General features: G+C 36.0%; 2 protein-coding genes across 3 annotated transcripts; both read right to left on the bottom strand.

The window, feature by feature from the left end:
- Positions 1 to 777: 777 nt before the first annotated feature.
- On the bottom strand, positions 778 to 13,376 carry LOC121878861 (methionine--tRNA ligase, cytoplasmic-like). Of its 2 annotated transcripts, XM_042385287.1 has the most exons (9): positions 13,213 to 13,376; positions 10,955 to 11,105; positions 9,876 to 10,045; positions 9,515 to 9,631; positions 8,036 to 8,176; positions 7,546 to 7,710; positions 4,536 to 6,407; positions 4,056 to 4,325; positions 778 to 3,128 (listed from the first exon to the last, which is right to left on the bottom strand). In XM_042385287.1, exons 2-9 carry the CDS (start codon positions 11,049 to 11,051, stop codon positions 2,970 to 2,972), a joined length of 2,991 nt encoding a protein of 996 aa, XP_042241221.1. In that variant the 5' UTR covers positions 11,052 to 11,105; positions 13,213 to 13,376; the 3' UTR covers positions 778 to 2,969. The 2 variants fall into 2 exon arrangements, with proteins under 2 accessions (XP_042241221.1, XP_042241222.1); XM_042385288.1 differs by lacking the exon at positions 13,213 to 13,376 and having other exon boundaries at positions 9,515 to 9,647; positions 10,955 to 11,084.
- A 1,912-nt stretch (positions 13,377 to 15,288) lies between these two features.
- LOC121878863 (50S ribosomal protein L1-like) lies at positions 15,289 to 24,146 on the bottom strand. Its single transcript, XM_042385289.1, has 9 exons — positions 24,044 to 24,146; positions 21,586 to 21,778; positions 20,962 to 21,052; positions 20,590 to 20,709; positions 19,858 to 20,025; positions 18,990 to 19,104; positions 17,093 to 17,211; positions 16,582 to 16,683; positions 15,289 to 15,868 (listed from the first exon to the last, which is right to left on the bottom strand). Exons 1-9 carry the CDS (start codon positions 24,081 to 24,083, stop codon positions 15,767 to 15,769), a joined length of 1,050 nt encoding a protein of 349 aa, XP_042241223.1. The 5' UTR covers positions 24,084 to 24,146; the 3' UTR covers positions 15,289 to 15,766.
- Positions 24,147 to 24,973: the final 827 nt, after the last annotated feature.

Here is a 24,973-nt window from a genome sequence, read left to right as displayed (position 1 = left end):
CAGAACAAAGAGATCTTAGGTTCTAGTACTTATGAGATAATTGCACTGTGCATTAAATATCTGTCAAATAAAATGATTACAGTAGTTCAATTCAATACAATATGTCATAAAGAAGAAAAGCTTTAATGGAATGTGTTAGCATAATCTCACTAGTGTACAAGGCCATTAAGCACTAATAACTTTTCATTTAGATAAAGGTCACAGTTATAACCTTTACACTTGCAACTTGAGTCATCCCACACACTATCAATAACTGGAAATGTGAACTACTGTACTGTATATTGACAAGAAATAACATCTTCGTAAAATTATGGTCATGTTATGTAAATGATAATGAAATTCCTGAGAGGACAAGTGAATTAATCACATGGACATGTCACTGGCTGCAAGAAATGTTTATTAGTATTTAATGAAATGTAACTACAGTAATTGGATACACAGACTCCAATAGCATATTGTATTTCCATTGTTTAAGACCACAATTCAATCCATCTTAGCTGACCCAGGATAATGTGGTATATAATCTGGTGTTATTTGTGGTTTATGAAGATAAATTTAATTCTTTTTCACAAAAGCACAATGAGCACTACTTAATTATGAGGATATCTTACATAAATATAAAACAGTATAAAAAGTGGAATACTATATAGACTTTCTGGAGATATCTTGTAGACAAACTAATGGATAAAAATGGACTGTCAGAATCACAGACACATACAGACAGTATGAGCCACAACAATATGTCAGCCCACTGAGGAGAAAAAACAAAGAGCATCATTCATAATTATTAATTTTAATCGAGCACATGAAATGTAATGATATACAGTACGTATCTGTTGCCCTGTAAAAGCAATTCCATTAAGGTAATTCCCCAAATAACTCAAGAACATGACAATATATCAATGACTAATGGCAAATTAGGTTACTTCATTAAGTACATTTTTCATATCTAGTCAGGATAATACATTCAAACCACTACACAAACCATTCACAGCTTGTAACTGTACACAAATATATTTTTAGGGAATGAAAGTTATCGAGAGAGAGAGAAAGGGAGAAAAATAAATACATGTGTACAGGTACTGTATATTATATATAAATATATACAGTATAAATAAACAACTTACTGCACATACACACAATATAAAGACTGTCTTCACAACCACACATTCTTTAGGTACGCCATTAAAAAAGTAATAAATCCTTCATAAATCCACCTGCACATCCATAAACTCACATGTATAGCTCAAAGAACACACCCACACAAACAAATCCTTTCTTTGCTACTCTTCCCTACATACTAGGCACATCTATAAATGAATCCAGTATCAAAACTTTTAATCAGGACTGTGACCATTCACTGTACAGTACAAAGGTTATGTTTAAAAAAAAATCAGTAATTATGTACACAGGTATTGATAATGGCAGTGAGAAACCATACAGATCACCAGAAAGTCAATAAATATCAGTGCACTGTATACGCAAATCTTTAAATTGAAGGTAAATTTGAGAGTAATGTACAGTAGGTACACATTTAAGACTTATTCTGGTCAATATAACCTAGAATCTTGAAATGATGACTATCTTCTGAATGTTTCTACTATCATTCTCATAAGAACAGCCATTGTGAGAGCAGAGAATGACCTCTCCCTTACCCTTCTGCTCCTACAAAGCTCATGCTAGACTTTTTCATGGTATGTGAATGAAAATCAGACACCAGTAGAGTATCCAGTAAACAAATTAACTTTGTGCACAAGGTTATTAACATTTAAAGTGCACAAACAAAATCAAATTTTTGCTGAAAATAAGTGAGCACCATATGTAAATTCTGAATTTCAACTAAAGAGGAAGGGGAGGGGAAGAAGAGGGCAAAGGCACACATTAGTTTAGACCAAAACACAGATTGTCATTTTATCTGGGGTAAACATGTGCCTCTCTGAATTTTAATTAAACATTAGGAATGTATTATATACTAAATGACAGACTGATCCTAGAATCATATTTTCTAGCCAAGAAGGATTGGCTGTCTCATGTAGTCAGTAAGGACACAGGATAAAAAACTCAGGTTCCCAAAACTTGTGACCGAGATCTAAAAATCAGATAAAGTTTGAAAAGTAGATAGACTTTGCACCATATTGGATTTCTGGAAAGGAGAAGACATTTATTATGGCAGTTCCCTCTAGAGGGAGAAGGGTGAGAGTTTTCACTGCCATGTAAGCCATCTAGGCACAAAGACTTTCAAATTTCTAAGGACAACTGCCAAGACAAGTAATGTGTACTTCTGAGAAATTTACTAAGTTAGAAGGTTTATTTCATTTCCAAATTTTCTTTGAGATTTAGACTTTAGTCACAAATTTTGGGTCTTGGGAACCTGAGCTTTTCAACACCCTATAGACTTAATGACTATGCCTGAATTACATTATATATATTAGCAGTAAGTTAGAAATCTTTAAATTATTTACTTCAAAAAGTAAAAAATAACCTGGGTTATAACAAACCTTTAGTCCAAACATCTTAACAAGAAGTTCACAATCAAAACTTTTCTCTTAATTAAAATCTACTCATTTCCATGTACATTTTTCCTGTTATAACTTTAAAAAAGTAAGTAGCTCATTAAACCAAATTTAATCCACTTCACAAAAAATTACCCATTAAGTAGTTATAACCCTTCTAGTGTACAGTATAGTAGTTGCATTAAATTCTGCACAACTAAGTGTAGTTTATCAAGTTACAAGATAATACAGGACTGTACAGTCAAAGACAAAAGTCATGTCGCGGTTTTGACCGAAGATTAAATATAACTCATGACATTATGAGAGCCCTACCACAAAGCAGAGAGCACCAAAAGTTTAGCCCTTCGACACATGTTTTCACCAAATTTCACAACACGACTTTTGTCTTTGACTGTGCATGATGGTAACTTATGTCACACATTTGAGTTACAGCTGCCTTTCTTCTCCCATTTACTCTTACTTCTTTTTCTTTTTTTCTTTAGAATTGAGAGTAGCCGGATCAATTCCCTGAGCTACTGCTAACTGTTTCTTGAGATCCAAAAGTTTGGCAACCTCGGAACCAATTTCATCCTTGGGAGCATCACCTCTAGCTTTGATGGCACGAACTTTATCACCCTGCAATACAAACAACTGTGTTTATAATTTGATTGCCAGGAAATCCTTTAAACTTATGAAGTCATTTTATATATATATATATATATATATATATATATATATATATATATATATATATATATATATATATATATATATATATATATATATATATATATATATATATATATATATATATATATATATTTACTGAACAGTTACTACACAAGAAAATCTTTATAACCAACAAAGTTCATTTCACACAATCTATTTGATCTTATGTTGACAGAAATTAACCAAGATGGAAATCATAACTGTACAATTACAGTATATATAGAAGGAAGTGGGAAGAAGGGTACAGTATTTAAAATTGACTAGCTGAGAGAAGATAAAGTAAGAGAAAATTTTAAGAAATAACTGAGAAAAGGTGGGCACATTTTAATGATGGTTAAGGGAAAGTTGAAGGAAATGGCAAGAGTTCAATGGTGTAGTCTTAAAACATACAGCTGGGGTGAGAAGGTACACTAAAATAAAAAGGAAAATGAGAGGAGGGTATGGTCAACACATTTGACCATGAATTGTCCCTACAGCTAACATCCACTTATGGGTTAAGGAAAAGAGAAGGGTTTACAAAGACAAATTGCAAGTAAGACACGATGAAAAGAAGGGAGTAGTACAGAAGAAAAGTGAAGAAAATGGTGAAAGAAATGATTGTGTGTATATAGTGTTGGTCTTACTTCTGACCAGGTATCTACTGTACTGTATAACAAGAAAAGAGGACCACCTGAGAATTAGACACACTAGCTTATTTCAACTGATTAAGTTGATGAAGTTTGGGTAGGTAAGGTTAGGTTAGTATTGGGGTGGTTAACCTTCAGGTGAAATAAGCTGGGGTGACAAACTTCAGGTAGTCCAGAAAAGGAATGAAAAGATTGGAATAACTATTACCTGCTGTGTGATTAACGCTTGTAAACGGTTCACTTCATTCTCGTCTACTGGACCATTTGGAACAGCTGCTGGTGTCTTGGCAGGACTGGGTTCTGCCTTCACTGTTGCTCCTCCTTTCTTCTTTTTCTTGTCCTTACTGCTGGCAGCCGCTGGGTCGACACCCTGTGCAGCTGCTAGCTGGCCCTTCAAAGCAATTAATGTTGCCACTTCTGCGGCCACCACGTCCTTGCTGGCCGTGCCATTCTCCTTCAATTTTCGCACCTTGTTCCCCTGTGGGGTAAAATAATCATGTCACATACCTTAGGAAACACAACAAACTAAATAATTATGACAATACTGAATTCCATATGCATTCAAGATTTTCTCAATTATATTTTACAACAAATGAATGTCCCACTTATCACCCACAAGAACCACACAGAGTATATATACTGCAATTGGGAAATATCTAAATTAAAGCTTATTTAAACATTTTCTTACCTGTTCTGTGATTAAGCCTTCTAGACGTGCTACCTCAGACGGGTCAACAGGTTTCTTCTCTGCTGAAGCTTGACCACCAAACTGTTTGCCGAGTTTCTGAATTACTTCATCATCAATTGAACTGATGAGGGGTTTTGGTTCCTGAATGACATGGCCAGAAGGAAGGAACTGTGTAAACAATCTGGGAAGTCGCTGAAAATGTGTTGGTAAATTCAGAAAGACCTTGATGCGTTCTGACGTCTCTGGCATATAGGGATCCAAAATTATGGACACTAAAGCTACAATATTGATGGCTATTGCAGTCACTGTCGCCCCTCGTTCCTTGTCTTCTGCTGAACGATTTGGTTTTATAAGTTTGTATGGTTCGTGCTCTTGAATGTACTGGTTCCCAATCCTTGTTATAGAGAGGATATATCGTAGCCCATCTCGCTGACGATTATTTGCCAGAGCGGAGGTGTACTGCTGGAATTCCTGGTTCACTGCTGCCATAACCTGATAATCAGATTCACTAGGTTTTGCTGGGGGTAAAGTTGATGCAAAGAACTTAAACACAAAGGAAAGTGCTCTATGTACAAAATTTCCCAGATTATTAAGAAGTTCACTGTTGTTCTTAGTCTGTAGATCAACCCAAGAGAAAGCGGTGTCATGAACCTCAGGTCTAAGGTATAAGAGGTAGAATCGCCATACATCACTGGGAATCCCCGTGTCAATAACCTGGTCACCAAATACTCCTGTACCACGACTTTTTGAGAATTTACCGTCCTCGTAGTTTAGATATTCAGTGGCTACAAGGTGTGTGACTTTAGTCCAGTTTTCACCAGTACCCAACTGAGTCGAAGGAAACACAACACTATGGAATGGAACATTATCCTTAGCCATGAATTCGTAGTACTGAACTTGACTGGGGTTCTTCCACCACTTCTCCCACTGATCAGTATAACAGGCAGAAATGCTAATATAGCCAATGGGAGCATCAAACCACACATAGAATACCTTATCTCTAAAGCCATCCTTTGGGACTGCAGTGCCCCATTTCAGGTCACGGGTGATGCATCGGGTTTTGAGACCATCTCTTATCCAGGAGTCACATATAACTTTAGCGTTGCTAGTCCACTGTTTGGAGGATGTTGCTAACCAGGACTTCAATGAAGGCTCAATTGATGGCAGGTCCAGGAAAAGATGATTCGAGGATCTGACTTCAGGTAGATTAAAGCAAAGTTTACAGCGAGGTTTCACCAGCTCCATGGCATTAATCAATTTCCCACAACCATCACACTGATCACCCCGAGCATCTTCATAGCCACAACCTGGGTGAGGACACGTTCCTTCTACAAACCTGTCAGCTAGAAAACGCTCACATTTAATGCAATACAATTGTTCCACGGATTCTTTAAATATTTTCCCATTTTTATCCAACTTTTCAAAAATATCCTGGGCAATCCTAGTTTGGTGTTCTGTTGTTGTGCGGCCAAAGTGATCAAAACTAATATTGAACCACTTATAAACATTAGCATGTATGGCATGGTATTTATCACATATCTGCTGTGGTGTAAGACCTTCAGCAATGGCTTTGGTTTCAGTTGCTGTTCCATATTCATCTGTACCACTAATATATAAAGTGTTGTCTCCTCGTAAACGACAAAATCTTGCATAGCAGTCGGCAGACAGAACACAACCGATAATATTTCCAAGATGTGGTACATTATTGACATAAGGCAAAGCAGAAGTAATAAGAATATTTGACTCTCCCTCTACAGGAAGTACAGGGGCTACCCGGGCTGCTGACACTGTTGAGTTTGGGGGAGGTTGTAGCCATGCACACCGAGCTTCTTTTATTTGCTCAGCAGACATTGTCGCACGCACTGGTTTACCCTGAAATAAAGATAGAGCTTTGAGACAAAGAGAGAGAATAACAAATAAAATAAAATCAGTACCCATGTAAAAGCAGCATCACAGCCCAATGGTGGGACAAGATCTACCCAATACTGCAGCTGTCAACAATCTCTCTAATCTTGATATAGGTAATGCCAAACAGAAATAAAACACTTGCTGATAAACATTATGTATTGATAAGGCTCTTAATACAGATGGAGCAGCCATCAACCACATCCACAGCATAAAAAAGTGATAAAAAATTCATGCAAAAGTTGTTGTTGAGCAGAGAAACAGTAAAAAATACTCTTTCTAACAAATTCCTACCATCCAAAAACTTAATATGTTCATTATTCTACTAGAGTAAAACTCCATTTAACAGAATATATGGAAAGGAATGTCCCTTGTATTGAGGGTTTGTTAAATGTGAAACCTCCATTTAACCAACTAAAGTAAAAAAAAAAAACATAATTTGTACTTCCATAATTTGAAATCACTCATAATTCATAATGTTTTGCCATTACAAAATGTCACAAATTTTGTAATATTTGGTAAAATTTCAAAATGTGAGACCTTTCAATATATATACATATATACAGTCTCTCCTCGACTTATGACGGGGTTCCGTCCCGACGACCAGGTCGTAAGTCGAAAAGGCGAAAATAATACATAGAAATTCTAAAATGGGTGTCTCTTTCTTCTCAGCACCACAAAACTCTCACTTTTAAGCTTGCCAGCCATTTTAAAGTGAATTACAAATGAAAATTTTGTCAGTACACAGCGCAATCACTGACGTTGGGACTCGAAAATACGCAATTTGACAAAATTTTGGTACGACTGAGGCGGTCGTATGTCCAGGTGGTCGTAAGTCGAGTAGGTAAAAAATCGGGGAGTAGCTGTATATATATTATAATTTTCATTAAACACAATACTCTTATTCATTTGTTTCCCCTAGGAGAAAGTGTCTCTTACAATTTGTAATGGACAGAGGCCCTATTATTTTGAAATATTGTACAGGGTTTTTACTGTACAGTTTATAGACATGAAAGTCCATTAGATGTAAAAACTCCATCTAACAGATTACATGGAGAGAAACCCTGTCATATGGAGGCTTCACTTATACATTTGTACTGCTTACGTGTTCAGGTGAGCCTGAGGAGGTTGAAGTGCTTGGAGACTGGGGAGTTAGGGGAGATCCTTTGAGGAGAGACAAGGTAGAATGAACAGGACTGAGAGGAATGGAAGTTTGGGCTACCCAGGTCTTGAGTGTACTACTGCTGCTGTACCAAGATTCAACACACTCCTGAAATTATATTAGTACTTATATAATCATATAATATTTGTATTTTGTCATCTGAAATACAAATAAACATGAAACTGAATAAAAAGGAGTAATCCTTGTTCAATATTTGGACAGAATCTACTCCAAATACCAAGTATATAAGTCATCTGAGGATGTATACAAATAGGCCTGCAAAATTTTTTTGTTGTAGGTAAAATAATTTTTTGCATAATCTTATTACCAAACATGGGTGGACAGACTGACAGATGTAACTTGCTATTCTGCTATGTAAAGTACAGTATATGTAGTGGGGATGTGATAAAACATAGAATCACCTCTAGCTCACCTTATATTGTGCCTGTTCCTTCAGAGTGTTGATATAAGCCAAGAGAGTAGGGTGACGTTCTTCCAGGAAAGTAAGACTTGTCGCCTCACTTGTCAAAGGCAATAATGATGAGAAAAATACCACAGATATTGCACTCAAGTCCTGCGTTAAAAATACATTAAATAAAAATAAGGATTATAGTTTGTACTCATGAGTATAAGGTGCAGGAGAAGTGCTACAGAGGACAGAATGACGATGTTAAATGCAATTAAAGGCTGGTTTTGATTTCAGTTTAAAGCTAACTTTGTTAGAAGATACAGGTACACAGAGATGAAAGATGATGAAAATACTTTACATTACTATATTGTACATGGTTAATTTGTACACTGACATATAAAGAAGAATTTTTTATGAATGTGAATTAAAGAGAAAAAGAAACTCAAGGATTTCTTAGTTACATGAAAAGTAGCTAAGTGAATAAAACCTAATAAAGAAAATACACTTGTATATCACAAAACATAACAATCCTGACAATTGACTTATCAACACCATCAAAATGATATTAAATTAATACATGCACTTAAGTCATGAAGATAGCAGAACATTTATTAGAACATTTTATAAGTACGTACTGTACAATACATTCAGTGAGGGAGGTTTTTAGTAGTGCCCCGATGTACAGTAATGTCATACTCTGATGGAATTATCTAATGGAATGCAGCAGAACTTTGTTACTTTGCCTCCTACATCTTTACTGTTGTGGTTCCTCACCAACATGTACCTGTAGTTAGTTAAAATACACTTCGTTCACTCAAAATGTGGTGCTGTGGGAAGTCTGGCACTTGCCTTGCTGGCCTTTTCTCATGGGCTGGCAGTCAGTTCAAACAAGGGAAAGTAAGTTGCCACTACTGTATCTGGTGTGTCACTGAGAAGTTAGAGCTAATTAGTGTAAGTGCAACTAACAATTCTCAAATAAATATTTCTAAGGTGTATGCAATAATTTCTAGGCTCGGGGACATGTCACTCATTTTCCAGAAAGAAGTTATTTCAATAAAGAATAATTTATAGAACAACAAGACCCTAAAGTACATAACCTTATTCTCTATGGTGACATATTTCTAGCAAATGCATCATCCAGATCTATCCAGTAACCTATAGTATAGTACCATGCAACCAAAAGAATTCCTCATCGCTTAATTCATGAATGTAGCTACTAGCCTACATATGAAACCAGTTAATTTATCTAAAGTTATTTTGATTTCTTTCTTATTTTCCATTTTCGTTCACAACACATCATAACTGTTCAATAATCTTTAGTTCGTCCAGCAGCTTCAAAAATGATGTGAACTTAACCAACACAGGCACATACAACTTTCTAGGAAGGCAGAATCTAATCTAGTTTAACAATTATTTGTACACCATCTCGAGCAAATCAGAGCCAACCATTCCTTAATACACTGTCACTGTATGTACTAAGATTTTCAACCATAAAGATCATACCTTGTTATTTAGTTGGTTAGAAGCATACAGGTTGGCCAGTAAGGAGTCCATGACAGCTCTCAGAGACTTATCCTCCTTACCTCCAGCAACAGAAGTCAGGTAAGGCACAAGAGCAGGCTGAAACATCAATGGACTTCTCAGTTTACTTGACAATCTAACTTTTTGTTCAAGTTTAGAATTAGTTACCAGAAAATGTACATGTGAATTGAGAGGACTATCTTCTCATATAGGATGCAGGCTGATTCTTAAAGCCATTTTATGACAAAAAAGTAAGTCTTCTATATCGTGAAATACGGTTCTAAAAAAAAATAATAATAATAAATAAATAAAAATATATAAATAAAAAAAGCAGGTAACTAACCTGGAATACAGTTGCTTCCCATTCAAGCCATTTTTCACAGTCTTGAGAGTACCAACCATCCGCTAAATCTTGCTTAGATTTGTGGAGTAGAAAAAGGACCGCACTGTTGGCATGAAGATGGAATGTCACATTACCCTCCGTCACCTCCAGCACTGCTCCCGATGACACACCTGTCGGTGATAGAATAATTCAGGGATGAGTGACGACATTCATAAAACAAACATTATACTGTAGCTAATTAATACCGTAATTCACACACACACATCATAAAGATTCACGACAAATTTATTTAAACAAATACAGCATCGCCTCTTCTTGTTTGTACACAGTGATTCCAGCAGTCCTGCCATTTTTTGAAGCACCTCCGGTACTCTTCTTTTAAGATGGCACTAAATTTCCATGTTTTATTTTGTGTGATCTGTGGTTTTTCCTGAAATCCCTTCCCTTCTACTGCATGGCATTTTCAACTTGAGGAAAAAAAAGTCACTTGGTGCCAAATCAAGTGAATATGGTGGTTGGGTAACCAATGGAATGTTGTACTTGACCAAGAATTCTCTTATGGAGCATGTTGAGTGAAAGAGCACATTGTTATGTTGCAACTTCAGGTCTTCAACAAACTCTATGCGAACTTTTCAACCCAATTGTATCAAACTGCATCTATACAGCATTTATTAACCCATTGTATGATGGGTCTCTCTGTCCTGGATAAAATTGTCCGGTACAGTATCAGCCAAATAAAATATTAAAAGTTGTGTCCCATAGTGAAGGGGTTAATGTCCAAATGAAACTCCCGCTGACCGTCAGTCCATGTGGAGGAAACTCATCATGTAAAATATCTGAATATCCCTCCATGTTTCCTTCCATGATCATTTTTAATTTATAGACTAAATAACCAATATGACACTATAGTTAACACAGTAGTGGGGGGGGGGAGCATACAGTATTGATAATCAAGTTTATCACCTATTACCAGTCAATGTTGTACTAGTTTACGTACTGGTACCATATCTAGGTCCTATCCCCAAATACAGTACAAGGGTACAGTACTTCATGGAAAAAAAAAGTTGAGAATTACATACCTTTGTCTTCAACAACTGTCACAGCATTGCCAGAGAAGGCTGATGCCAACAGCACTTTAAGCCCATTAGGATGATCTCTCTGACAGAACAGTTTCATGGTTGTTTGCTCTTTACTATCAGTAGTTGTTTTCTTAGTTTGCTGATTGCTTACCTGTTTTAAGAAACAAGTTCAATTATTGACATTTTATCCAAGTATTTATGTCCTTAAGAGTAATTTATAATTTTAAAGGCTGAAACAGCTGGTTAGCATATATTGTACTACTGTACTATACAGTATTGTGTTGTCATTAAGGGAGTGGCTGGAAAATTAAGTTATTATTCAATAATTGCTTAACAAAAAGTATGCAGTAGTATATTATACAATCCTGAACATTAACAAGAAGTAAAACTTTCAAATTACAATTGGTCCTAAGTTATGGACATAACAGTAGTGCCTGATCCCCCATACAAAAACATGTTACAAACTAGTCCTAGTCCTAGAAAATTTGTGCTGCTATTGAGGTTCTTTTATAGCAAGTATTTTAAAAGACGACATTTACAAGTAGAATTTAATAGAACCTGACCTAACCAACCAAAGACACCTGCCTAACCTTACCTAACTTCCTAGCTGGGGACAGACCCCCACCATATTAAACAGAGAGTATATTTTGATACCTGGTACCAATGAAAGCAACTTTATTGAAGTGTCCAGTTCCAATTTTTTATATTTTGTGGATGTGATAGTTTGCTCGGACCAAGCTGTTCGGTTGAAAACAAATTGAGCAGACACGCTGATTCAGCAGATTTTTCGGAAGAGTTTTTACGGTACATAAATAGACTCTACATGTATAAAGCACGTAGAGACATTATTTTAGTGCTGTATGATCCCTTTTTCAACACGTTTTACCCAGCAATTTCCCTCATCTTTCATGCTCTGCCCAATATACGTGATTTAAGAGCACAGATAGAAAAAACTAAGATACAGGTACAATAATGCTTAAATGAACAAAATCAAACAACTCCTTCTGGTGGCAGTGGTTCTTAGAGATGGTTAATATTGATGACTAAACTGCCGACGAGTTATATATTTGTTTTGGTGTTTATTTTCTTACTCTTTTCATCAGCGAGTTATGATACAACAATCATTTCTTGTGACAAATGCTTCGTTTGGTAGATATTTAGGTGCCTAAGGCGCTCACTGCTTTGTCTTCTCGGCAGTAATGCGAGAGTTTTATGTTAAGGTTAAGTTGGGTTGGGTTTAAAAAACCACTTGGTAAATGTTTACAAGTAGACAACCACAGATTTTTTGTTGGTTGTCTACTTGTAAAAAAAAATACCAAACACATGCACATACTAAGACAGTGTCCTCTATAAAGCAGTTTTTTTATGTTTAGGTTATGTTAGGTTAAGGTTGGATTAGGTAAGGCTGGATTAGGTAAGGCTAGATTGGGTTGGGGTGGGTTGGGGGGGTAAAATTGCAATTATAGCAACCAAAGAATCTGATAAAAAAGTTGTTGTTGTATAGATTGTCGGACCGTAGTCCGACACGGGCCTTTGCCTATAGGCGGCCCGTTTTGATAAAAAAAATTTGCCTAGCCTAACCTAAAGTAATATAAGAAAATGATCAGAGAAAAAATAGTTCTATCGACTGAGTGCAGAGAATATCCGGAATTTTATGGTTGCTGTTTACTGCAATATTACCGGTTGGGGTAGGTTGGGTAAAGAAAATGCATAAACTACGACAGTGTCTTCTATAGAACACAGTGAAATTGAGGCATTTTTATAATCATTTACTATGATAAATTGCCAGCGGGTCAATCATCAACAATTACCTAAGAGTGTTGTGTTAGTTCTTGTCATCTTTCATAATCATATAAAACCATATGTTGCACTTCACACTGTGCTCCGAGTAGTACATAATATATGTGATTCTAGAAGATTGTTTAATTTTCTACACTCATCTGTTTTTATATTCAGAAATGTGTTTAGGAGACAAACTTGTTAAAAAAAACGGGGGTCTAATGTTAGGACTGAGGGCGGGTCTGGGGTTGGAAGTGGCTAGGTGGGGGGAGGGGTACTGAGTAATACAGCACTGTAATAAGTGTAGCCATGCAGACCTGCCCAATAAAACTACCTCCACAAGCAGACACTTCCGGTGAGGGGATTCTTCTCCCCAATACTGAAATAAATATGGCTTGACCTAGTTTTCCCACATTGATCAAAACACTTATGCCGGCGACTTAACAAAGGGTTAAGGTGGTTTCAATCGCCATACTTACCACACAGGCTGTAGGGTAGACACACACACCCTATAATATAATTAGTCGACTAGTTATTTCACAGCTCCTTGAGATCGTTTCACCACGAGTTTATTGACTGAACGCGACAGCCCCGTGAGGTGACTAGGCGGCGAACACCACCAACCACTGTTAATTAAACCCATAAGAACACATGCTTTGTCCTCACGTGAAATTTTAACACGAATATTAACCAAATAATTTTTAAGCCCCTTAGAATATATAAATAAATATATAATTAACTTCTTTACTTTGTGGTTTAGCCGGTCAGTGGCTAAGAGAATAAAGCAAAGTAGTTAACGCTATTATCAGTCAGTCAGTTTAAGCTTAATGTAGTCAGATAATATAATTTGTCTATTTTGAAGGTTTGTGTATTTCGTCATCATACCTTCCCCGCCTGTCCTTGCATAAAGGCCATAAAACAAAACAGCATTTAACAAGTTTCTATGATGAAATCGCGTGCTGACATTACACATGAAGTCAGCGAACACAACGGAGGCGAACACTGAAGTAAACTGATGGCAAAAGGAAGTTTGTAACACCGATCACTTCGAAACAAATACTTCTGCAAAGTAAATAAACAATAGAAAATAAAAAAGTTTTTGCTCCTAAACAGTTCATTTACTTATCTCTTTAATTTATGAACAAGACCATGATCGTCCCTGAAGCTTGTTTTAGAGCCGCTTTATATTACCTAACATGACACACGATACACAAGCGACTGAAAATTTCTTCAAAACTAAAATGAGGATTTTTTCATAATATAAGTAATGAAGTTAGGTTGCATTTTTTTACTTATATTTATCCTTGTGTGAACCACTGGCAAATGGCCCATAGACCACATGTTAAGAACCTCTTTCTAATTTATCCTAAATATAGTTTTGAAAACATTTTCAAAGTAACTTTAGATATAAATGGGTGACCTCCAAGAGAGAACCAAGTACAGGGTAGCAGTATTGTTGATTGTTTGGGCCGCTAATCCTCATGGTGGGCTTAACCTCTTGGAACAATCTGCTGGAGTGTGTTATGACAGCACCGAGTGTGAGCTCATTCAAGACCAGACTTGACCAACACTGGAGCAGGTTCATGCCCAGTACCTACCAACAGTGAGTAACAGAGACGTGACCGGAACAGGGATCGCTACCACCACACAACTAAAGCAACCCTAGGCTTTGTTCTATTCCACACAGAGCCCGTTCCTTGTGCTTGATAAGTGCCGTGAACCTCCATTAGGGATTGCCTGTGCCAACTATGTGGTCGGAGTAGCATTTTACCGAATCCAGCTTCGAAACACAAGGTTAAACATATATCTCATTTATGTTAGCTAACATGTACGACTGTGGTCAGTACACATGTAGTAATGTATAAAAATTAATTTTAAGCAACATAGAATTGTATTCTATATTAAATTTCCTTGTGGTAAGCACCAAACCTAACTCAAGAAATAACTTGAGCTTGTTAAATTGGTTTGGGTCAGGTCACCTTATGATTTAGACCCGTATTCACAGTCGACATGTCCGACCGAAGCTCGTACAAGGAGACGTTATTCAAGAGCACGCTTTGGGCACTCTCCAATAGACAGAATTGATATCTGGCCAGGAATTTTTTCATAAAAATTCTCTTAAATCCGGGTCTGCGAATATATGTTTTGAGAGTTCCGAGATATTGCATCATGATCTGCTGTGTCACCACGTGCCAGCCTTGTGGATGAAAAAACTGCTTTGGCCATAGGCTCACGCACTGTGATTGGCTAATACTGTCATGTGACTGTATAGGATGCCTGTGATAGGCTGATGCATCTCCCAGATTATATCCTCTAAGCCTAGTATCATGATGAACTTAGGTAAGTCCTCTGCCTTTGTGCATGGTTGATCCCTCACTTGCTACTGTTTTTGCTTAAATTTGCATTCAGCAGTACTGTACAATACTATACCAGGACACATTCAGCCAAGAATACAGTGTTAAAGCAGTGTTAAGACATAAAAAGTGTTACAGCTATGTATACAGTACTGTACATTCAGTAAGTTTGAAAGTACCATTTGTACAGGAACAGGGAAACACCTTAACTTCCGCCTTTATTCAAGCGTTGTCTTGTTACCCGGAAATCACCTATCCTCGGATGAGCTCTAAATAAATTATTCTGGCAAACGGGGATATCACTATTACTTTGTGTAGCATTTACAACTGGTTGCAAGACTAATTCTTGCTAAGATTTGTTGTCTGGTTACACGATTTTGTATAGGGTTTAATAACCCTGGCAAGTATATATAAAGCTAAGAAGAACATGGATCAATGGATGTAACATTTAACTTCCACACTCACCACTACAGAAATGATTGGTGAAAAAAAACAATTTTATATCCATTTCTTATTTACAAGTACACTGTCTACACAAGAATGCTGGAAGAGAAAAATGGATTAACCTCCTTATTTACGCCTGTTGCTGAAAGAACATAACTGTATCTCTCACAGGCTTATCTTCCTTTTTTGTGATAATGTTTTGGTATTACACCAAACTTGGATTCAATTCCAATCCTTATGCAACTGCTCTAGCTTTCACATTTCGAGTCTTCTCTATGATGTATGCTGTGTGGTCAATCTTGAACTGTTCAGTGCTGGGAAGACAACATATATACACCTGGAAAGGAAAAACAAATATATTCAAAATTCAGCACAACAAAACCTAGTGAGAAGAATAATGACAAAATAATTAGTCATCTCTATTATACTGTAGAGAAAATCTGTCAACTGTCCAGTGACAAATTTGAACACCAACAAGTCTCCTTCAATTATGAAAAAATCTCTTCTTTTATGGTGCTTCATATGACTGGAAATCAAATTAAAAATAACATGAATACTACTGTACTGTACTTCATTGAGGGTAAGGTTTCATTATAGTCTGTTCACTCGAATCTTGCAGTTGAGGCCTATGGTCAGTTTGTAACAAGGCAGCTGATTGGCTGGCGGATGGACACACAAAGAGTTACTCATTTCTCCTTGCTGTGTGACATCACGCAGCAAGTAGTAGTTTATGTCCCAGAATTTGTTCATCATGTTTGTGTTCTCTTAATTATAATTTTATTACCCGTGCATTTAACAATCTAATTTTTGCTTCCCCAGGTGTGGAAATTATCAGATCAACACAAAACAGTTGTTATCCCTTAAAATATGATAATATAAATACGAAAGATTAAATGCCGAAAAACTGTGGTGACTTTTCGGGAGTCTGTCTGCAAGTCAATCAGCTACCTTGTTACAAACTAACCCTACGTCTCAGTCGCTAAGATTCGAGTGAACAGACTGTCACTGAAGTACAGGAAAAAGCAGAGATATGTCTACTACAGTACTTACCAAAGTAACAAGTTTATTTGATTTTTTCTGAGGACTCTGATTTTCTATGTCATTGAGCAGTGATGCTAGATTCTCTTCAAGCTGATCATCTAACATATTCAACTGCAAATAAAAAAAAAAGTTAGACATGATGTTAATAAAAGGACAATAATATAAAATTATCATAAAATGAGTAGATTTCCAATTACTGTATACTTTAACACAATGGCCAACACCACCTACTTATCATTGAGGATAATTATTGTAACCTAGTACATTACTATAACAGGCTTTGCCAGAAAGTGTTCTGTACGAGTAAATATTGCAGCTCTCTTGATGAATAACCCATTTGCCATACATTATATCCTCGAGCAGTAACACTTAATCAAGCTAGATTCTGATACTACTCAAAATGCATCTGAATAACTTCAATGAATAAACTGATACAATTTGTTTTGTATAATGGTATGACACTAATCTACTATTAAAGACACAAAGGAAAGTTTACATGCCATTTTCTCTGACCACTTACCCTGCCAAAAGGGGCTTCTATTGTAGCAAAGTCAAGATGATGCTTGTTTATAACAGTTCTATAATCAACGCCTTTTATGAAGCGTTCAATGATGGGTAAAATGTTGGAGCCAGCAGTTCCTATAAAAGAAAGTATTTACATGATATCAAACTGTCAACACCAGTCACAGTCTTAAATACTAAACATTTAAGATCCATATTATTCTTTTTTTAGAGAAAAACATTCAAAGGGCAAAAGAAGTGAAACTTTTTTTTATTCGTGGTTATTGGGTTCAAGTTTGGGGGCGTCTGCAGTGATATAGCATGTCTATAAATGGTTAGGGAAGGCAGCTTTCAACAAATTTTTAATACATTGCAGTACAGAATATCTAAATGGGACATTATTTTATAAATGAGCTTGAAGTAGTCCTTATTTTTGTGTAAAAGAAATGAAGATCAGATCACTGAAAGACTTTAGATGTCTAGAATTTTATTAATATTATAAGTGACATAAGGTGTCTATTAACTAGGATACTGCTCATAAATACAGCTACAAACCTTCAATTCTGAATCTCAAAAAATCAGAGATTTAAGAAAACTTTTTTGTTTACATCCTAGAAGTTTCTTGAGAGTCATGAGACTCTGCAAGAAGTAGAGAGTTGATAAATTGTCTGGTCTGAATAAATAATCCAATACTGTACCTTGGTTGTCTTTATCCATAAAATACTTATAAAATAATAATATGGTGTTCACATAGCTTTGAAATTAATATTGGTCAAATTAAATCAAAGATTCACGTTAACAGTGGCCGCATGCTGCTAGATGTCACATGCAATCCCCCGATATCTCATCCTCTTTACCCCTGGATAGTTCACTCTGATGACATAGTACTAACTTCTTATAAAATATGCTGAAACTTTGTATTTTTTTTTATTAATTCAATATTATTATCCTGTTTTATACATAATTTGAAATTAAATTAAAGTACTGTAATCAGTAATGAGCTTCATCACATTGTGTTGGTGGCATGTACAGGGTGAGTGAAAAGTCTCCGTACATTGGCAAAATGATCACTTTATTATACAATCACTTGTAAGTCACAAAATATGCTCTATGTGGGCACCATTACATCTCAGCAAGATTGGTCGCCACCCCATTACGGTATCCACACACGCCAGTGGCAGGATCGGCAGTTTCCGGCTCACTGGATTGGCCACCGTGGTCCCGTATGTATGAAGAATGTACATACTGTACTACTGAACAATATTTTCAGTAGCTAAATGTTTATCAAATGTTTTATATATTATCTACTTATACTGTACAGTAGTACAACTAATATTTAGAAACTGCATTAAGTATACAAAGCACTTTCCTAGTTACTATCTATAGTTATAAAATGATCTGTCCCTGTAAGTGTGTCTGTTCCAACCATAGCTATAAAATGGAAGACGTTAAGAGACTTGAAACTTAAACACATTACAGGGGTCCCAAGGTTGTGCACTTTGCTTTTACTATTGACCAGACTCCCGGATGGTCTAGGTAAGAACCAAAAATCTTCCCCGACTGAGACTCCCCCCCACGGTGATTATGAGAGGTGGTTATTCGTGTCAGGGAGGTCAAACTGCGAATCAGGGTTATACCGTACTGTAAATACCTAACTTGAACAAAGCGGGTTAATTTTGCTAATATTCAGATCAGAATCTGTGGTCCATACAGTATTTCTAAAATCTAAAAAATCTATAGTATTTGATTCCAAGCTCCAAAGATTTTTTTTTATTCTATTATATGCACTTGTAAGACAAATAAAATATGTATTGGAGAAAGCAAAAGGTGTTTACAACCTTTACATGTGATTGAAATGTGACTACCTACACATACTATTGCATGACGGGCTAATACAACTCTTTAAAGATATTCACCATTTTTAACTGAGGGGAATCGTCTCTTCATTAGCCCACGAATGGCTACCAAGTCTGACAAAAGTTCTGTTTCTGCAATAAAATGCTGATATTCTGGAAGGTTTACTTCACCATTCTGGAATGAAAGTTTTAAAAAATAATAACACGTGACAAGACATGACATAAAACAAATATTTGAAATACTGGATCACAAAAGACTTTGGAAAGCATGATCCACTGGACAGGTACAGCAAATACTGGTGCAAAATGTAACTACAGTACAGTAATAAAAAATGATATTGGTACAGTAGTACATATATAATAGTGAATGGAAAAAAATTCAGGAAAAAAGTCATACTACAGTACAGTATAAAAATACAGTACCACTACAGGTATATACAAGGTACAATTTTTCTTTTGTTGTTTTGCAGAGTCCACCTGCTTTCAAAGTTATTACCAATTAGTAGTACTGTACAGTACAGTACAGTACAGGGGGTCCCCGGGTTACGAATGAGTTCTGTTCTTGAGGACGTTCTTAAGTCGAAAATGTACTAAGTTGAAACACATGCTATGTGAATAACATACTTACAGAACAATGTTTAAAATCCCAATATATCATACCCTAAGTCCTTATATATATTCAAAATCACTAACTTTAAAAAAAAGAAGAAATAGAATTACAAAATACAGTAAATGAAAGTAAAAAAATAAGTCATCAGGTAAAGAAAATACTGTAAATTTGAAGTTTAACCTTGTCTGTATCAGCGGGCATTTGTAAGTCAGATGTTCATAAGTCGGGGACTCCCTGTACCATACAGCAAAGTACATGGGTACTGTACAGTACGTATGAAGAGTGAGATAGGGTGTAAAAGTTTCACAATAAACTGACCTGCACTTGCTTAATAATTTCTATGCCAGCAGCATGTGTCACCCCCATCTCACGAGCTTGCTCAAGTACGTCCTCATCTCGAGATATGGCCAGTATTGTCCGATTCTGCTCTGTGTTGAAGTTATGTGGTAGTCCGGCTACATTAGAAAAATTATCGACAAAACGATTCTGTAGAAACAGGAATAAAGTTAGAAAGTGAATGTAAGGCATAAAAAATTATGGTGCTTTTAATATTGATCTCTTACCCTGTTTTGGATACTACTGCACTTACTTTCAGGGATATTACTGAACAGTAGTTTAAGAAATATATTCTTCAGAAATCTAATTCCACAAATATACAATAAAAAAACATACGGTATATGAAGATAAGTAAATTAAAGTTGTGAGAATGACAGCAAAGCCTTTGAATAAAAAGTTGAATTTTTATCCAAATTCAAGTTTCTACCTCATACTGTATGTACTTGATAATCTTTCCCTTCTACAACTTACCAAGATCAGTCTATGTACTTCCAAAAACCTTACAAAGCCATGGATGATGCACTTAGCCATTCTAGTATTAATGGACTGTATATGAATGCATATACAATACAGTACTACAGTATTATACAAGTATTCTCAAATTTCCTTGTACTGTATATTCAATTAAGGATAGAGTACAGACAACTACAGTACATGATAATATCCATAATCGTTCAGAAAAACAATAAGTTTATTGTTATCAATTTTGCATACCTTCTTATCTGCAGACATATCAAGTTCAACATAAGCCTTTACCAGTGCATCTGGGAGGCCAAATTGTGAATCATGATGTGTCTCTCTGTGCATTGCTATCACATCCTTCACACTGTAGATCTGAAAATGATTTACAACTTGCATGAGAAATATTTGGAGTTGTGTTAAGTCTAATAAATATGGAGGATTAATTAAAGCTTGGTATTTTTTTTTATTACTATAAAAATTAACAATCTGTTTCAGTAACCACTTGAATCACTAGACATTAAATAAGCTGGTCAATTAGTCTGATGGTCAATCCATACCGAAAACTCAAGATGATTAAGATATGATACAATAACAAGTTTCTACAGTATTCCACCTCCAACATACCCGCCTCTTGTAGTACTTAGTGAACCACACATTATCAATAGGCTCCTTTAAATGGTCCTCATTACGCCTTGGAGATACACCACCAGTTTGTCTGATAAAGAAAATTTTGTTAATGAATGAACATCCCAGTTCACACACCTGTGTAATGACCGAGTCCAATATTCCCATTATCATCTTATAATCTTTAAACATCTTCCCTCTAATTCTTTCAACTAAACCTCAAACCTCTAAAATAAGAACAATGTGGATATTTTGGCATCACCTTAATCACAGTACTGTACTTGCTTTCCACAAGCCCCCAACACACCTTGTGAAATTATTGCAAAAATAATGTTTCTACCTAATGCCTCCCAAACCTTGTCCTAATAATTCTTGTGATCTCACTTATAATAATTAATAGTAAATTTATATTTTCATCAAACTGTATACAGTATATACAGTACCATACAAGATTAAGCTTCTCGTGCACCTTAAAATAATTTTTTTTACCGTCTAAGTCTCTAAGAGAATTTATGGATAAAATACAAAACACGGCAGTTATCTACTTTATAGAAATTACTTTGACTTTCCATTAAGAGAGGATTGGAAGTGTTTTTTATACTATCATGATTCCTGGCAACTTACAGCAACTCTAGCCTCTTCTTCAGAGGAATAAATTCTCTCTTAACTTGCACCTTCTTTATTGCTTTCTTTTTGGCCTCAGCTTTTGCTCGAGTTCCTTTCCTGGCAGCCTCCACCACAGAGCCAGTATGAAGGTATGAGGAGTTGCCCAAAGAGGATGGAAGCCATCTCTGCACAAATAGCTGTGCTAAACAACCTGCAAACAAACATAATGTATGTCAGAAGAACAATAACCTAAATTTGAGAGCAAACAACAAATGCTTAAAGGTTCCAAAGTATAAAAAAAAAGTAAGAGAGCAATGCTATATTAACCTTGTGGTAATCCTGGCCATGGTCGGAAATCTCAACCCCTTGTGGTCTTTCGAGCTGGAGGGGTCATGCCAGCACAGGAAGTACTTAGTGACACAATCAGCATCAAAAGACCATGAGAGGGTTAATCATGAAAATGTTACCATACTACTGTACAGGTGAATGGCATCCAGATTTCAAGTGTATACAATTTTACACCAGTGAAATAAAAAGAAGCCTTTTGGATACCTATGTTTACATAAACACCTCTAAATAAGCTGCTCAAAAATGCTACAGAAATCAAACTTTTTAGACAGTGCTAATTTATTGGCCACAGCAATAACTGACAGGCTGTTTTTCTTTGCATGCTATAATAAATACTATTATATCATTATTTCTATTACATATACAGTACAATGGACCCGCAAAATAGCCCCAAACAGCCTGCCAGCTATTGCCGTGACAGGTAATTTAGTATGTACAGTATTACAGTATACATAGCACAAAAAAATTTTCAAGTTGCTGTTTCTTAGTGAGCACAAAATGGAAGTGTTACTGGCTATGAACATTTCTCATCACTCAAACAGTTACTGGTACTTAAACTTTATTGTATTCACCACTGATTAGCCTGTTAGATGCTTAGGCGGGCAGTCAGAGAACTGGAATGAAGATTGTGCTAAACATTAAAATTTGTTATTTTACACAAATGTGCTGTGCACAGCTGCACAAGTTATCATCAGTGATTAATTGTCTGGCTACAGACCTTATACTGTATTTGCTACCACCATTTGTGTGGCATTCATATTGATTAGTCAAGGCTGATGATGTTATGCAATTCTCTGACCAACTGCCCAGTTCATTTAGTGGCAAAGAGGATATAGTAAAGTAAATTAGCTGTATATGTAATTACAAATATTTCATAGATATTAACACTTCCATTTTATATTCATTAAGAAACAGCAACTTTAAAAAACAAAATGTAATGAATTCTTTCTTATGTTAAGAATATTCCAAAAAAGGACAAGACTAAAATTTTCACATAAGTTTACCAATACAGATGAACACTTTCCAGTGTTTTGCTTTCCATAAACTCAAACACTTCTAAGTTAGGATAGGATAAGTAAGGTTAGCTAGGGTATGGTAGGATAGGTTAGGTTTACAAGTGACTAAATTCAGTAACCTAAGATCAGCATCATCACCCTCGACCAATAAGAACAAAACAAGGACGTTAGGTAAGGTTAGGTAGGTTTTTTGGTTGGTTAGGTTAGGTCGGGTTAGGTTAGGTAGGCTTTTTGGTTGGTTAGGTTAGATAGGTTTTTTTGGTTGGTTAGGTTAGGTAGCTTTTTTTTGGTTGGTTAGGTCAGGTTAGGTAGGTTTTTTGGTTGGTTAGGTTAGGTTCTAGTAAATATCACCTCTTTTAAAATACTTACTATAATGATGTCAGCATCTGTTGAAAAAAAAATAAAACAACTTCTGGTGCTAGCCATTTGCTTCAGTATTGCCAACTTTCCGTCTACAGATAATTTTTGTAAGGTAGCAAGTGATCCCTGATCTTAGTCGATGTTACCAATATATACACAGGATGCCACGACTTCCACGAAAGAATATTAAGTAATTTTTTACAAGTGGACAACCACGGCTAATTGGCGGCAAAAATTATGGTAAAATTCCTTCTGATCACAAAAAAAAAAAATAATCAGAAAACACATTGCTCAACAACCAAAAAGCACCAAAACTAACCTAACTTAACGAGAAAAAATTCATGAGGTTCATTGGTTGTCTACTTGCAAAAATAATATTAAAAAAATACCGAATATTTCATTTAAAATTTGGTTGTGCTTTCAAGTGTTTGTGCATTAGTAGCAGTAGCTACTTCTCAACAAGACTAAACTTATGTTTTCATGAGTTTAAATGAGTATTTCAGTTGTTCTTCGCCAGACAGTACAGTACAGTACAGTACTCTTATTTTAAGGACTTCATCCTCGCCGCCCTGTTCTGATGACCTGTGTGGTGGAGGCAGCTCTTTCGTGTGAAATGACAAGAGATTTCCTCATCAACCTTCATCATTGCACTTGTCTGTACTTCTCTAATATGAATAATACATTAAACTATTTATCATCTATTAAGCGTGATGACAGCCTATCTGAATCCAAAACGAAAAGCCAGGACTTACCTGAGTGCCTAGCAGCCATGGTGTTTACAAACCCCGACATAGCGAAGTTTATTTCCAGATTGCATAAACAACATACAGGGTTTATTCCCTCCAAGTTGTAAATATTCTCATTAAACTGTTTTTCCGAGAATATTGCAGAAAAGATGATTCATGTGTTATTTTGATGGAAACTAGTATTAAAAGGTAAAATTTAATACGTTAAAATTGATCTTTAAACAGCAGCTGTGTTTGTTTGTGTTTTAAGCAGGCATGATGAGCTGTACATTAAACGGTAAATCTTTAGATTCTCACATAAGTGATGAACAATTGTTAAGGTTTTATATATTTCCTCATGTGAAATTTTGTAGATGGCAAAGAATTAGACAGCTTTTAGGGAAAAAAGGTCATAATAAGCTGTTTACTCTTTTATATTTTATTTTTTTACTTTTATCCTCTTCACCACTGATCGGCTCGTTAGCCACTAGGCCGGGGGCACCTCGGACCGCCAACCACTCCTGGGGACGCCCAAGATCACTGCTGCCCTTGGGTGCATCCTTTTGCATTTCGTGACATTGAATCACAAGTCATTCCTAAAACTGAGAGATGTTTCTGTAGCTCTTCACAATCCGTTTGGTTCTTAAATTTCCCTGAATAACTTGGCATCGTTCTGCATACATTAGGTTCTATAATGTTCGGTCATTATTAGCCTAACTAAGCACTCTACATGTAAATTGTATAACTGTACCTATTCTTTTTTATCCTCTTCACCATTGATCGGCTCGTTAGCCGTTTGGGCGATCGGTCACGTCTCTGTCACTCACTGTTGGCAAGTACTAGTCATGTACTGGCTCTCTGTTACGCACTGTTGGGAGGTACTAGGCATGCACCGGCTCCTGAATGTACCTGAACCTGCTCCAGTGTTGGTCAAGTCTGGCCTTGAAAGAACTCACA

This window comes from Homarus americanus, unplaced genomic scaffold (assembly GCF_018991925.1).
Source record: "Homarus americanus isolate GMGI-L3 unplaced genomic scaffold, GMGI_Hamer_2.0 scaffold54840, whole genome shotgun sequence".
In the NCBI taxonomy this organism is placed as follows: Eukaryota; Metazoa; Arthropoda; class Malacostraca; order Decapoda; family Nephropidae; genus Homarus; species Homarus americanus.
Note: the sequence above shows the minus strand (reverse complement) of the source record. Positions and strands in the feature narration are given on the sequence as shown.

Excerpts from the sequence above, each read along its gene's own strand:
- LOC121878861 (XM_042385287.1), bottom strand. The coding sequence starts at position 11,051 with ATGAAACTGTTCTGTCAGAGAGATCATCCTAATGGGCTTAAAGTGCTG. Across the intron at positions 10,046-10,954 it reads GACAGTTGTTGAAGACAAAG|GTGTGTCATCGGGAGCAGTG; the intron begins GTATGTAATTCT and ends TATCACCGACAG. Across the intron at positions 9,632-9,875 it reads GGGAAGCAACTGTATTCCAG|CCTGCTCTTGTGCCTTACCT; the intron begins GTTAGTTACCTG and ends TTGATGTTTCAG.
- LOC121878863 (XM_042385289.1), bottom strand. The coding sequence starts at position 24,083 with ATGTCGGGGTTTGTAAACACCATGGCTGCTAGGCACTCAG. Across the intron at positions 21,779-24,043 it reads CATGGCTGCTAGGCACTCAG|GTTGTTTAGCACAGCTATTT; the intron begins GTAAGTCCTGGC and ends GTTTGTTTGCAG. Across the intron at positions 21,053-21,585 it reads AAGAAGAGGCTAGAGTTGCT|ACAAACTGGTGGTGTATCTC; the intron begins GTAAGTTGCCAG and ends TTTCTTTATCAG.